The sequence below is a fragment of the Carassius carassius genome, chromosome 32 (genome assembly GCF_963082965.1).
Source record: "Carassius carassius chromosome 32, fCarCar2.1, whole genome shotgun sequence".
Lineage (NCBI taxonomy): Eukaryota > Metazoa > Chordata > Actinopteri > Cypriniformes > Cyprinidae > Carassius > Carassius carassius.
The window spans coordinates 21,737,046-21,752,132 of record NC_081786.1 but is presented as its reverse complement, the minus strand read 5'-3'; the positions used below and the strand labels follow the sequence as shown (position 1 = coordinate 21,752,132).

At 35.6% G+C, this 15,087-nt stretch overlaps 2 protein-coding genes across 4 annotated transcripts; both read right to left on the bottom strand.

Annotated features, from left to right (window-relative positions):
* Window positions 1-694: 694 nt before the first annotated feature.
* tmed8 (transmembrane p24 trafficking protein 8) lies at window positions 695-10,357 on the bottom strand. Of its 2 annotated transcripts, XM_059520759.1 has the most exons (7): window positions 10,248-10,357; window positions 9,932-9,981; window positions 9,733-9,841; window positions 9,536-9,635; window positions 9,367-9,445; window positions 7,209-7,499; window positions 695-2,179 (listed from the first exon to the last, which is right to left on the bottom strand). In XM_059520759.1, the coding sequence occupies exons 3-7, from the start codon at window positions 9,837-9,839 to the stop codon at window positions 1,962-1,964; spliced, it is 795 nt and encodes a 264-aa protein (XP_059376742.1). In that variant the 5' UTR covers window positions 9,840-9,841; window positions 9,932-9,981; window positions 10,248-10,357; the 3' UTR covers window positions 695-1,961. The 2 variants fall into 2 exon arrangements, with proteins under 2 accessions (XP_059376742.1, XP_059376743.1); XM_059520760.1 differs by lacking the exon at window positions 9,733-9,841 and having other exon boundaries at window positions 9,536-9,672; window positions 10,248-10,356.
* Window positions 10,358-11,382: 1,025 nt separating this feature from the next.
* Window positions 11,383-15,087, bottom strand: noxred1 (NADP-dependent oxidoreductase domain containing 1). Of its 2 annotated transcripts, none has more exons than XM_059521091.1 (6): window positions 14,930-15,087; window positions 14,687-14,835; window positions 13,345-13,525; window positions 13,078-13,235; window positions 11,667-11,853; window positions 11,383-11,595 (listed from the first exon to the last, which is right to left on the bottom strand). In XM_059521091.1, the coding sequence occupies exons 1-6, from the start codon at window positions 15,085-15,087 to the stop codon at window positions 11,436-11,438; spliced, it is 993 nt and encodes a 330-aa protein (XP_059377074.1). In that variant the 3' UTR covers window positions 11,383-11,435. The 2 variants fall into 2 exon arrangements, with proteins under 2 accessions (XP_059377074.1, XP_059377075.1); XM_059521092.1 differs by having other exon boundaries at window positions 11,383-11,574.

Sequence of the window (15,087 nt, the reverse complement as noted above, 5' to 3'; positions counted from 1 at the left end):
GAGTTATCATAAATGGCTAAATAAGATTAGAAGAAAATATATACAGTCGTACAAAAATGTATACAAATGTTTATTTGACGCAAAACGTGCCACATTTATACTAGATAGAAAAAAAAGCAATGCCCCCCAATGGTGTGTTATACAAAATTTAATATCACAAAATGTATTCCTGAATTAATTTATTTGTTAAGATTTGTTTAATTCATAGCAGTTGGCCATAAAACAAAAATATTTTGAAAGAAAACTGATCAATACTAAATAGATTCTCGATTTCTAGTTGACCATGTTGTTCATAAAGTAAAACATGATCATTACATTAGTGCTTTTATAATACATTGTACTCTCATAAACAGCTGATTATAATATTAATATCACAGATTACCATAAACACAAATCAAACATCCTATTTTAAAATACAAAATCATATATATATAAATAATATATATATATATATATGATATATGTATAATATTGTCTTTTTCAGTTTAACAGCGCCCTCTATCTAAAACAAGAAAAAATAACACTTTTAATTCTGCTGTTCTTCAAAACGTGGACCTCAGTTTCAAGGGAAATAATGCTCAGCTTTAAGGCTGATAAAGCACTTTTTTATGGTTATTCTGAGAAGGAAGTGCCATGTATTGAAAGAAATGAACCATAAGGCTGGATATTTTTTAAGCAACTGCAAACTGCACACTCGACTCATAGTAATGTTTATTGTGAACAGCAAAAGAAACAACAAACAAAAAACAAGACAAGGATGACAAACATGTATCATATGTATATCATACAAAAAATGATATATAGAAGGACAAGCAGAAAAACACAATGGCAGAATCGAGTACCCCAACAGCACAATGCAAGACAGTCTCTCAAGACATGCAAATAATTAAGGTACAAAACAAACATTTGTAATGTGATTCATATAATCAAGAACAAAGTATTTAAATGAAACAAAATACTACTTCAACCCCTGCTGGCAGCACTTAGTATGGCATATTGCACGTGATATATCATAAAACCGATGCTACAGGTAGATTTTGTAAGTTACCTTGGTACATAGGGAATCAGCTAAGAACATAAACCTAAATAAAACATCTTCAACAGGCCATCTGCATCCATCTATACAGACCGAACTGAACTCAAACAACCCTAAATCATGCCTGGGACATGCAAATATTGAATCAGTTATGCAACAAATTAGCTTTTGTGGCAGGAAATGGTTTAAAGTTGTAAAGAAGCTGGCTTTGACTATTTCCATGAGTAGTAACCCTGGTGACTGCAGTGATAGCCATCTCAGTACAGTATACAACTGCCATAAAAACAGATTTAAAACACATCCTCCTTACTAGCTGTGGCTTCCAGTGTCTTTGTGGCTGAGAAAACAAGCCCAGTATTAGCAGTGTGTAAGAAATAGTGTGTCTGACCTGTTCCAATGCGCTGCTCAATGCAGTATTACATGACATAAAACAACAAAAAACAACCAAACAAACAGAAAACACTCATGTGTCATGCCCTGAATCCACAGTGACCTCTGCCATGTCACCTACATCAACTTCCTCGCCTTCCTTGTTTGCGCTTGAATTGTTTAGAACTGTTTGAAAAGTATTTGACCCGGTTCACCACCCATATACTTTCCCTGATTACTCTGTAGTCCCTGATATACGATGCCACAGTTCTGTTGTGGTGTCAGACAATACACTTATAAAACATATTTGGACCTTTTATATGAAATATATCCTCTTGCACATAAAATCTTAAGCCACATAAAACACATTGGACACATCATGATCCTCATGATTCCATTCTATTAAAAAAGCATTTTGTGTGTGTATATATATATATATATATATATATATTAGTAATTTTTGATCTACAATAGGGCTTGGATGAAACGAAAAGCACAATACATACAATCAAAAACAGTATCACTGAAAGCTTTGTTTTAAATATGCACTTGATTCTCAGGCACTGTAGTACACTCTGTAGTACAGAGTTTTGTTCCTCCACAGCGAGTACGAGTTGTCGAACTTCAGCTGGTATGTTCCTTCTCCTGGAAACTCGTGGCTCCCGCTCTGAACCGCCAGATGACTGTCCTGACGGTACACGGGCAGGATTTCTCCCAAGTTCGAGTTGGCAACTGATTTAGAGCCCTTCTCAACATCTCCAGGAACCACAGGGCCTGTTTGACAAAACAATTGGCCATATATCATTGAAAGTATTCCTTACATGCATCTGCTTATTTTAAGCTGTGTGCAAATAAATGTTTCACAATATTTAACATTAAATATTTTTCTCTTTCCTATAATAACTGGTTAAAGTACACTTATCCTTTCTAAGTTAATTCAATTATAATTTTAAAATAATCTTATTGGTTAGCGGCTAATAATCGGTTAACAAGCATCGGTTGTCGGTAAGGAAAAATAACCGAAATGAACATCCCTACTACAAATATATATTATTATTAATATAATATATTATATTAGATTCTGTCATTCAGAAACATGGCTTTTCATACCACTGCTATGCTGATGACACTCAACTCTACCTTTCATTCCATCCTGATGATCCGACGGTAGCTATTCGCATCTCAGCTTGTCTAACAGACATTTCTTCCTGGATGATGGACCATCACCTTCAACTCAACCTTGCCAAGACAGAACTGCTTGTGATTCCAGCAAACCCATCGTTTCATCACAATTTCAACATCAAGTTAGGCACATCAACCATAACTCCTTCAAAAACAGCTAGAAGCCTTGGAGTTATGATTGATGATCAGTTGACTTTCTCAGATCACATTGCTAAAACTGTCCGATCCTGCAGATTTGCTCTATTCAACATCAAGAAGATCAAGCCCTTTCTTTCGGAACATGCTGCACAACTCCTCGTTCAAGCTCTTGTTCTGTCCAGGCTGAACTATTGCAATGCCCTCTTTTGGCAGGTCTTCCAGCCAGTTCTATCAAACCTTTACAATTAATCCAGAACGTGGCCGCAAGATTAATTTGTAATGAGCCGAAAAGAATACACGTCACACCTCTGTTTATCAATTTGCACTGGCTTCCAATAGCTGCTCACATAAAATTCAAGGCATTGATGTTTGCGTACAAAACTACCACTGGCTCTGCACCCATTTACCTAAATTTGTTACTTCAGACTTATGTGCCCTCTAGAAGCTTGCGTTCTGCAAGTGAACCTCGCTTGATTGTGCCAAAGTCACTTTTACGGACTCTTAAATTAAATGTTCCCTCCTGGTGGAATGACCTCCCCAACTCAATCCGAGCAGCTGAGTCCTTAGCCATCTTCAAGAATCGGCTAAAAACACATCTCTTCCATCTTTATTTGACCCCCTTTAACTCTAGCACTCACTATTCTATTTCTGTTCTTAAAAAAAAAATCTAACTAGCTTTCTAATCTTTTTGTATTCTATCTGTTTTCTTTTCATTTATTATACAATTAACAAAAGCAAAAAAAAAAAAAAAGACCTCTAACACAAGCTTGCTAAATTTTTTTCAATTCTATCGGTTTTCTTTTCATTTATTAGATTATTTAAAAGCCCTTGCTACGTTTACGATGTTAAGCAAACTGAGACTTGCTCTCTTGTTGTTTTTGATCGCTTCCATTGTCCTCATTTGTAAGTCGCTTTGGATAAAAGTGTCTGCTAAATGACTAAATGCAAATGTAAATATATCGTCTGCGATTACAAACACGATTTTGCATAGCTTGTCAGAGAACTACTGTTCTGTATGCTAAATGCTGCTCCACCTGAAAGCAGGTGATGGGAGATTTATTGCTAACCACAGAACAGGCTTTACTGACTAAATGTGCATGACAATCGTGATTAATCACATTCGATTAATCGTACAGCCTATTAAGAGACATAAGCTTTAGACACCATATCACCTGTTTTTACGTTATTTCGACAACAAAAACAACTCCAAAACTGGCTACAATGCTGCTTTGTGTCTCCAAGCATGATTGTGTTTCGTTCCTGAATAAATCAAGCGTGACTTGCTGCCACCTACTGGCAGTTTTAGTTTATTATTTAATATTTAAATAATTTCATAATTTGGGGGAGTCATGGCCTAGTGGTTAGAGAGTTTGACTTCTAACCCTAAAGTTGTGGGTTCGAGTCTCGGACCGGCAATGACACGACTGAGGTGCCCTTGAGCAAGGCACCAAACCCCCAACTGCTCCCCAGGCGCAGCAGAAATGGCTACCCACTGCTCCGGGTGTGTGTGTGTGTGTGTGTGTGTGTGTGTGTGTGTGTGTGTGTGTGTTTACTGATGTGTGTGTGCACTTAGGATGGGTAAAATACAGAACAGAAATTCTGAGTATGCCTTAATTACAAATTAATGTGTAGAGTATCAGACCCGAACCAGACAAATTAAAGAGTCGATCAGGACCATGGTTGAAACATGAGCCGAATTCCTCAGAAAGGCAACAGGATGTTGTAAATCAATTCCTAGTGCCACAAGTCAGAAGCAAGATAACCAACTAACTCTTTCACAGAACAGCTTTCAACATTCAATTTCAATTCGGAGAAGAGACTGTCAAATTTGGAGCAAGTAATCAAAGAGATGCACAGTCTGACCCTCACATGTAAACCCATGAGAGTAATAAATAAGATCCTTGGAGTGACTTCCCCCACCTAGCAGAGCCAGACTGAAATTCCTAAGGGGACCTTTTAACCTCTAGTCTCCACAGAACATCTTTCTGTCAGAGAATGGCATAGAAACGGTCTTTTTTAGATATAAATGGACCAAAATGAACCCAAAAGGACTTATAAATGATTATCAGTCCATTTCTATACTCTATATTCATTTATATGTAACCCACACATTTGACTATCATGTTTATAATCACTTATTGTGTATGTCTTTTAATAAATATTGGATAGCTTAAGGATTCATATTTATGTTTCATATGTATGCGTTTCAATCTGTTTGCTTGAAATGTTTCTGACCATCAGTTATTTGTCAAATGTATCATATTCTTGTAGGAATCATGTCCAAAATTATACCATTCAAGAGCGGGAAAATTCAGACCACGTGCTTGATAAGATAAATGATTTATGATACCTTGAGCCAAGACAATATCTGATTGGTCAAGACAACATTTGAGGTGTGGCCAACAGGCCAGTTTAAATACTCAGGACACCATCAAATTCTGCTTTTTAGCTTTTAGCGTTTGCTTCTTAGCTTTTGTTATCAGTTATGCCAGCTTTTAGCTTGCTTTCAGCTTTAGCTTTTAGCCATGCTTTTAGTCATCACTGTTCTTTGAGCGCGGTTCCAGTGTGCTTCGGCCCGCACGCCTGCTGCTACTTCACCACGATGAGAAGAAACACCACCTAGTCTCGTCAAACTTTACTTATTTTCTTTTCCGTTTGAGAGTTTCATGTTCTGAGTTAAGTTTTGTAACGCCGTGTCTCTGAGTCTGACCTCGAGTGCCCGTTCAACTTCAACCAGCCACACAACTCTGCATCTTCAGCCAACGTCCAACCACGGGCTTCCCAAGACGTCACTTCAGCGACTACTGAACTTCCAGCCAATCAGCGACATCGGGGAACCCCCTTTCAACGACAACTTTACACAGGAGACGCACGTAGTACCTCCAGACATTTGTGTTGGTGTATCTAATATAATTTTAACCTCACTGAGGAACAATCTAATTAAGTGATTGATGGTTGTTCATGTCTAGGCAATTTCACGTATTGCTGTAAACTTGGGATTCCACATTTTCTTTCTCTTAAACTCATCCTTCCCTAACTTTCGATCTTCCTGCAACTTGTGTGAATGTGTGAGTGCGTGCGTTTGTGTGTTAGATTAGGTTATGTCTTAGATTTATCTAATAAAGCCTTATTCATATTGAAAAGACAAGTATCTTGTGTTTTCTGCTTACAAGTTAATGTCTTAACCCCTTAACTGTCACTCACGTTTTTGAAGATAGACTTGAATGTGCATGATACAAACTTAAATTTTTGTAATTCATGACTGAAAACATTTTGTAACTTGATTTTGATGTGCCATTTACATGGTGATGCAATATCTGATTTTAAAATGGGTTTTAGAGGATGAATTTTGAGATTTTATGTTTTCAAGTGATATATAACTTCTAATGATTTCTAAAATGTGGTAGAGAAAAAGCCAACGAGGAAGTCTTTTTTTTAAACAAAGGTCAAAACTCCTTTTGTGATGTAGATTTCTGAGGGTGCACTCTTGTCATAAATTGATCTATTACTTTTCCTACATAATTTTTAACAAAAAATATTGGTAAAATATATATTTGGGAGTCTTAGACCTTTCCAACGATATATAGTTTGTCAAGATTAGATTAGTTTAGATTTGATTGTAATATAGCATAGTCAACGTAGGCGTCCTGTATTCGGAACGGGGTGACAGTTAACAGGTTAAACTGCCGATCTGTTACTGTGCTAATCGATAGTGTTTTGACTATTTTGGATATTAATATCCAGCACAGATTTGATGTTAAACGGCTCAGGGCATCTCAGTGATCAGCCGTGAAACAGTGATTCTGTTCAAATTCCCTTTAAAATCTTAAATGATTCCCTTTGAGCTAAATTGACCTGTTTCCCTTACACAGGGCAACTGTGTGGTAGGGATGGGACGGTATGAAAATTTAATATCACGATTATAGTGACTAAAATTATCACGATTATCAATATTATCACGGTTTTGTTGAAACGAGATGAAAGTGTTCAAAAATAGTTGATGCTCACACTGAAAACATTTCAGCAAGTTTTATATTTAATAATCAACAAACAACTAATAAAACAAGCAACTCTATGCACTTAATTTAAAGAAAGATTAAATTCTGTGGCATTTCCTTCCTTACAATGAAAAGTGTAGAAGCATAGAAAAGCATAGAAAAGTCACTGACTTTCGCCATTCCTTCTCGAAAAAAAACAAAAAAAACATTGTGCGCTGCGCTTGCGTCAGACTGTTGCTGGCTGGACATGATTTAATAGCGAGTTATTAAAACCGCGATAATCAAACACGGTTTTAATGATAATTCATTTTTAAACGATATTACTAACCTTCAGCACATTTTATCACGGTTATCAATAAAACCGGTTATCGTCCCATCCCTACTGTGTGGATACACTAAGCATTCAAGGGACAAGAGAAGACAAAGCAACTCTTATCAATTTGTCTGAACAAAAGCAGGAAACAGGACAGGAAGTACTCCCTCACCTTCCAGGTCATCATCTTCATCCTCATCGTCACTGGATTCGCTAATGTGGACAGTAATGGCTCGGCTAGTGACTGGTGACCAGTCGAAGTAAATCCCAAAACCAATGTCATAGCTATCTGTGGCAAACTCCCAGCACACGCGCTTGGCCTCGGGGACAGTGGGCACGTGGACACTCATTATGTCTCCACGATATACTGTCACCACGCCGTCCTTCTCCTGACGCAGCTTCGTCTTCAGCTCCTTCAGATCCGTGGAGGTCCATGTGGATGCTGCTTTCATCGGAGGAAGAGCTGCAAAGAGACAATTGATCGATTTATATTCTTTCATTTCACATTTGGATTGAGTAGAAATGGCTGAGAATATTTGCACAGCAGTGCATGCATTCAAATCACTCAAAATTCAAAAGAAAAAGACATGAATGAAAATTAAATAAAAACAATTAACCTATTTTTATGACTATTAAATTTTCTTTTTGCATTGTGACTATTTTTATCATGGGTCTCTCAAATTTGTCATTTATTTTCAATATTTGTTTACGTAAAAAATACAAATACATATTTTACAAACATATAATTAATTTATAAATTGGCTCACCCAGCAAATTGAAGTGTTAAAGAAAAAATCACTAAAGTATCAATACACCTAAGAGGACATCAAAAATATATATATTTTTTTATTGATTATGATGCTGTTTTTATAACAACAGCAATAGGGTCACTCCATGTCAAATCAACCACATTTCTGAAACTTACTCAGCTCAAATTTTTGACTGTCAATATTATTTATGAAGAAAGATGAACATGTATAGTGAAGCCAAAATATTAAATGTCATTATTGATGTATATTTACTATGTAATCCACTATTTTGTGAGGAGGGTTAGAATTATTTTATTATTATTATCATCATCATTTATGCATTTGGCAGACTTTTTTTTCTATCCAAAGCCATACACTGCATTCAATTGATACATTTTATTGGTTTCATGCATTCCCTGGGAATCGAACCTATGACCTTTGTGTAGCTAATAATAATAATAATAATTAGTGCTGGGCAATTATTAATTATTTTTTTGGAATCGCGATTAATGGCATCATTGTCTGCAATTAATCGCACTGCAATTAATCGCAGTTTAAATATTTATTGTAGCCTAAGTCTCAACATTAATGTAATTAAATTAAATATAAAACAAGCCATTTGTCACTGCCGCGACATTAACGTTTTTATAGAACATATTTTATAGTTCGTTATAGAAAAACAAGTTATGCTCAGAGTCCAGAGCCTCGATCATAACATTACATCAGACAGAGACCTGCATGATCGCGGTACCCATCGCAGCAGAGTGTGGCGCAGGACCACACAGTAGAGACTCGTGTGTGCCTGATGCGGGAGAATAATAAGGGTGTGCTCACACTAGGCAATCTTAACCATGCGGGAGCACGTTTGACCCCTGAAGCCTGGTTTGTTTGACTAGTGTGATCGCTCCCTGGCTCGGTTGGAAGAGGTGGGCCAAAGCGTGGTTCAGTTATATATAGACCAGTGAATGAAAACTGCGTTAACGCAAGATAAAATAATTGTCACGTTAATTAATGCGTTATCGCAATAATAACATGTTAACTTGCCCAGCCCTAATAATAATAAATAGTCTTTCACCAAAACAAAAAGTTACTTAGCATAACTTCAGCTTATTAGTGATATGCAGACCTGGCACATTTATAATGAAATTATTTGATAAGCAGTTTGTATTGTATATCAGTATCTTTTACAGCAGGTTTCATCATAGTTGATACAATCAGCGCCTAAATATCTGCTAAGCCTATACAAGTCTATACAAACTTTTTTACTGCATACTACAGAACTTGGCCTATATAATGTACACTGCATGCTATTTTTGAAAGTCACGTGTCCTGCCCAATAGCGACTTGAAAGAAAACGCACGCGCTTATCCGGATAAAGCAGCGTCATATATAGAAAGATTCTCATTGTTTTGGATGGTAAAAACTAGTCTTTGTGGTTGTGAATGGCACATTACAAACAGCATAGACATCCTTCTTTTGTTCTGACGGCTCTGTTCTCGAGAGGCAATGATGAAAGATGATGAGAAGGCTTACTGAGCTGAGCTTCACCTCTCTAGTGGGGGGGGGGGGGGATTTACGAACCTTTTTTCTCTCCAGGGTTTGAAGTACTGCTCTCCTGTGAGTCACCCGCCTCTGCCTTCCCCAGAGATGAGCTGGGCTCCTATTGACAACATCACAATACATTACATACTGTACATACAAGCACAGAGCTAAAGCTCACAAATATCTGACAGGCTTCAATACACTGTACCTCGGTGGATTTAGCAGATTCTCTGTTATTGCTGTTATCATCCATTTTAGTTTGGTTGTCCGGTTGGATTACCGTCTGGGAAAGGTCTGTGCTTTGAAGTCTTCGAAATGAAAGTGGGAAGGATGAGGTTAACATACCTTTAAAATCGAAAATAACCATTGCTGAGCTCTAGAAAGAAAGAAAACCCCTGCACAAACCTGTTTAAAGGGTTTGCTTCACAGTTTTTTGACGTTATACCAGGGAAAGAAGAAACAGACAGGGATGACAGTCTAGATTGAAGCTCTGATGTCTCTAGTTTCTCCATCTCTAGAGCAGCAAACACATGTAATATATAAACCATCATCACATTCATCACTGTCTGATCAAAGATTCAGTTCATCAGCTGAAAACTCTTACCTGACTCAGAGGTGGCTTTCAATGAACCTCATTAAAAAATGAAACTAAATCTGTAAGAAAAAGGGAATAATCCATACTGTACTTTAATATTAAATGTAATGACATTTAAGTAAGGCTGTTGTGCGTGGTCGTCATCAACCGACACGTGAAGCACATTCGAATCAGTTTTGACACGTCGAGAAACTAAAGTGAAATTCACCATTAAACCATCAATCTCAGCACAAGAAAAAAGACATTTGCATTCGAACCAAACCCTCCCTATGCGCTAAAGCCACACGTACAGTGGAGTTTAATGATATAATGTACACACACGTACCTGAGGCGAGCGCGTGATGCTGTAGATGCAACAGTGTTGCCTGACAGATAACGTTTGACGCTCAGGAAGTCCGCTGATTTGTAAATACGTTTCAGAGCGTAAAGCCTTTTCTGAATGGCTGCCAAACACACACGACTACACAATAAAAGTCCCCAAAAATGCAGTTTGGGAAAAAGCTATATGTTTCAAGAAAGGTTTATATATATAAATGAAGTTCTTAGCAATGCATATTACTAATCAAAAATTAGGTTTTGATATATTTACGATAGTAAATTTACAAAATATCTTCATGGAACATGATTTTTAGCATAAAAAAAAATGAATCATTTTGACCCATACAATGTATTTTTTTTACTTTTGGTCTGTACTGTATATATATATTGGGTTTCCCAAAAATATTAGATAATATAACTTTTTTTTTTTTACATTAATTATATGTTTCTTGAGCAGCAAATCATCATACTAGAATGATTTCTGAAGGATCATGTGACACTGAGGACTGGTATAATGATGCTGAAAATTCAGCTTTGATCACAGTGATAAATTACATTTTAAAATATAGTAAAGAAGTAAACTTAATTACACAATAAAATAGCACAAAAAAGTAATAATATCAGCCAAATATATGTACATTTTATTTTACTGTATATTACATTATAAAAATATAATTTATTTATCTGTCATTCTTGCTATTTTTTTTAATGACACTTAACTATTTATTCACACATATATTACATCTCTTAATATAAAACACAATACAAAAAATATTTATTACCTATCTTACATTTATCTTTCTTGCATTTAAGAGCTTTTATCTGTAGCATTACAACATATGTGAGATAAGTAGTTCCAGTTCTAGTGCTTTTGTTTATTAGCAGCATATATCATGTGTATGTAAATGGTTCGGCACAGTCAAATATACTGGGAACCATTTCAAAGTCATTTGGCCACGTGTGGCATGAATCTGCAGAGGATAAAACACAAATATAACACTCGGCAGCTCAAAGGGATCCAGCTGACATGCTAACTTTTCCCCTGTGTTTAATTAACACTTATTTTAGACTTCACTTTTCAAACACCTGCTGGTTAAAGATAAACAGATTGAAGATGAACACAAAAATTTACACACTGAAACTTAAATGTTGCATAGTTTAATTGCCGTTTCATTGAACGGAACAAAATGATATCTTATCTTTCTGCTAAGTTTGAGAATATATTGTAGTACATAACTGAAATGCAGTCTCGCAAACCTTTATCTCTCGACAACAAATCAGTCAATGGAGTGTCTTTAGTTTGTGCACCAACCAAACTGATCCATAGGAAAAGGCTGCCAAACAACAGAGACAAACTATTATAACCATATAAAGCAAGTTTGAATGATAGTCATAATTCATGTCGAACATCTACAACAAGACTCACTCATTAGGGTTATTGAGATCAGATGCACTGGGTGAATGAACAAAACTGTGATAAGTGAATGTGTTTGTCTCCAACAGCCCGTTTAGCAGCCGAAGAGTCTTTCCAGAGCCCAGCTTCTGAGCCGTGCACATGTTGAGGAGACTGTAGAGCACAGCAGATAGCCATCTCTGATCCAGGAAGAGGCCACCTTCAGCAAACAGTGCAAGTTTACTTAATGTGTGTCATAGCTCACCATACAAAAACCATATTGACTTCATATAACAGAAGCATACAGACATATTTAGAAGGGAAATAAACTGCTTATTGTGTGTTTAAGCGGCTAGTTATAAAGTTGCAGAAAGACTCAAAATTAAAAGAATTCCTACAAAAGATATTTGTGCATCTAAGATTAATCATGTTTTAATGAACTTTTGAAATTATTTGTCTAGAAAAAAAATAATAATAATAACTATGGCCTAGCTGCAATTACACGTAAAAAAAAACTGTTGCTGTGAGTTGTTTTTCATGTCCACAGGTTGAAGCAATCCCAATATATGATATTTATCCACTGTAATGCTTATTTTATCAAGGGAACCCCATAAGAAAACGTGTATTTTACCCCGTGGAATGAGGTGTGTTTTTTGGTGAGAACCTGGCAACCCTGTTTAGAGGTTTGGTGTCGGTAAGATTTTTACATTTTGTGAAACAAAGTCTCTATTTGTAATAAAAACATTATTGTAATAAAAATAAAATAAAAAACATTATTGCAATAAAACAAAAACAAATTTTTGTTGTAATAAAAGTGTAATATATAATAAAAAGTAATGTAATATTGTAAAACATTAAAATTTAAAACCATTGTTATTTTGTTTTAATATATTTTAAAATGTAATTTATTCCCGTGATGCAAAGCTGAATTTTCAAGATCATTACTAGTCTTTAGTATCACACGATCCTTTAGAAATCATTCCAGTATGCTGATTCACTGCTCAAGAAACATTTCTTATTATTGTCAATGTAAAAAAAAAAAACAACAACAGTTATGCTGCTTTATATTTTTGTTTTGTTCAATAAAGTTTTTATAAGTTTTATAACAACAACTGTGAACTAAAACATACCATAAAAATAAAAACATTTTTTGGAAACCTTAATTCATTTTCTTTGATAAATAGAAAGCTCAAAAGAACACCATTTATATTAAATCGATTTTTTCCTGACGGTTGCTTTTGATCAATTCAGTGCATCCTTGATGAATAAAATAATTCATTTCTTTAAAATAATACAGACCTCAATTTTTTGTAGTGAATACTAATACTAATACTTATTTCTTCTTAGTTATTTTAATGTGTATAACAGTGACAGATGGATACTGATATATTTTGAGAGGAAATAAAAATGTATTGACAAAGATACATCCGCAATCGTCACACACCATTCATTGAAAGAGGATCTGAGGCTGAAATCACTTCCTTATCCTGTAAAGCTGCGGTCACCTGATTGTGAAGAAGCCAAATTCTATTGACATCATCACAAGCCACAAACTCATACTGAGGTTTGATAACAGAACTGTGGTCAAGGAGCACAGCAAGCCTGAAATTAAGATGACAAAGCATAACAACAAAGCACATATAGTTCTTCTTATTCCATAATAAATAGCAGTGGCAATTCAAACCTAAGGCTAATAATATTAAGTCTGCACCTGTTGAGTGGCACTGCTGAGGTGAAGCAGTACACCAGACAGCCTGAAGACAGGTGACAGCCGATGTCTGTGCAGACTTGAGCGAGCTGATAGGGCAAGACACACAGGAACAGCATGTCTGCCCATTTAGCCAGTCTAATGTTGTCAAAGTAACACGCAACACCCATGTTTGAATATTCTCCTATGGGTCAATGAAAGAAAAGAGCATTTTTATGATTCGTGAAGCATTTGGTGGGCATACTGATGGGCCTTCAGGATTGTGATTTGAGGACTATCACAATGGATTGCTGTGAGATTACTGTTTTAACTGTTTTTATGATCAGATAAATGCTGCCTTTTGAACGGCAATCTAAATGCGCTCAGAAGCAATCGTTTTAAAAACTGTAGAATTGCATCTGGTTGCATCTAGCCAATCTATTTTGTGTCCCAAATAAATTATTTAATAAGGGTCAAATGAAACATGATTAATCTTAGCAGAACAAATATATTTTTAAGGCATTCTTTATTTTTATTCTTTTTTTAAACATATTAGGTGGTTGCTTAAACTAACACAACTAAGCAGCAACTTATTAAGTTGCAATAATAATATATAATAATAATACTAAATAGATAGATAGATAGATAGATAGATAGATAGATAGATAGATAGATAGATAGATAGATCAATCTAGGTTCTATGATTTCAAAACATTTAGATCAAAAGATCATGTTCCATGAACATATTTTGTAAATTTGCTACCGTAATTATATCAAAGACTAATTTTTGATTAGTAATATGCATTGCTAAGAACTTAATTTGGACAACTCTAAAGGCGATTTTCTCAATATTTTGATTTTTTTTTAGTATCCTCAGATTCCAGATTTTCAAATAGTTGTATCTCGACCAAATATTGTCAGATTCTAACAAACCATACATCAATTGAAAGCATATTTACTCAAATCTCATTTTCATAAAATTTACCCATATGACTGGTTTTGTGGTCCAGGCTCACATATCATTACAATTACAATAACTGGTATCCATTGTAATACATTTTAAAAAACGTATTTGTTTCTGTGATCAAGGCTGAATTTTCAGCATCATTACTCCAGTCTTCAGTATCACATGATCCTTCAGAAATCATTCTAATATGCTGATTTGGTGCTATTATGATTGTAATATCTGACTAGTGATACATTTTCTTTGATGAATAACATACAAAAAACATTTATTTAAAATAGATGTGTGTGTATGTTTGTTTATTTACTCATGTTTTAATACAATAGTGTATAACCAATATATATATATATATATATATATATACACACACACACACACACACACACACACATACTAAGTCACCCAGTCTCTCGGGTCTTCTGGTTGAGATGTTGATGTGGCGAGGTTCGAGCCTGGATCCGCGCAGTAAAGCCGTCGCCAGCTGTTTGCCCATGAGTCCTGCTCCCACTACGCCAACACACAAATGTGTGTTCTCAGCGTTCACCTTCATTCTGTGTGAAAATGTTCACGACTGTAGTAAAGAATAACATCAGTTTGGGAATTAACAGTCGTATGAGATCCAAAACAATGTTGGACTTGTCTTACCTTAATAAACTGAGAAGTTTATATGCAAATACAGCATGCGCGCATCCAGCGACAGTCAAGCCTGCGCACCGACTGCGCAGAGATAACAAATCTCTCTCATCGGCACTGAGACCAGCCTCAAACCCGAGAGAGGTTAAATTCACTGTCAAGTCCAACAT

Bases quoted from the DNA above. Each gene is read 5' to 3' on its own strand.
- tmed8 (XM_059520759.1), bottom strand. From the start codon at position 9,839: ATGGAGAAACTAGAGACATCAGAGCTTCAATCTAGACTGTCATCCCTG. The intron at 7,500-9,366 runs GTTCGTAAATCC...GTCTCTTTGCAG, and splicing joins AAACCCTGGAGAGAAAAAAG to CTCTTCCTCCGATGAAAGCA. The intron at 2,180-7,208 runs GTGAGGGAGTAC...TTTGTCAAACAG, and splicing joins TGAAGATGATGACCTGGAAG to GCCCTGTGGTTCCTGGAGAT.
- noxred1 (XM_059521091.1), bottom strand. From the start codon at position 15,087: ATGTTGGACTTGACAGTGAATTTAACCTCTCTCGGGTTTGAGGCTGGT. The intron at 14,836-14,929 runs GTAAGACAAGTC...ATTTTCACACAG, and splicing joins AAACTTCTCAGTTTATTAAG to AATGAAGGTGAACGCTGAGA. The intron at 11,854-13,077 runs GTGTGTGACGAT...TGTTTGCTGAAG, and splicing joins AGATCCTCTTTCAATGAATG to GTGGCCTCTTCCTGGATCAG.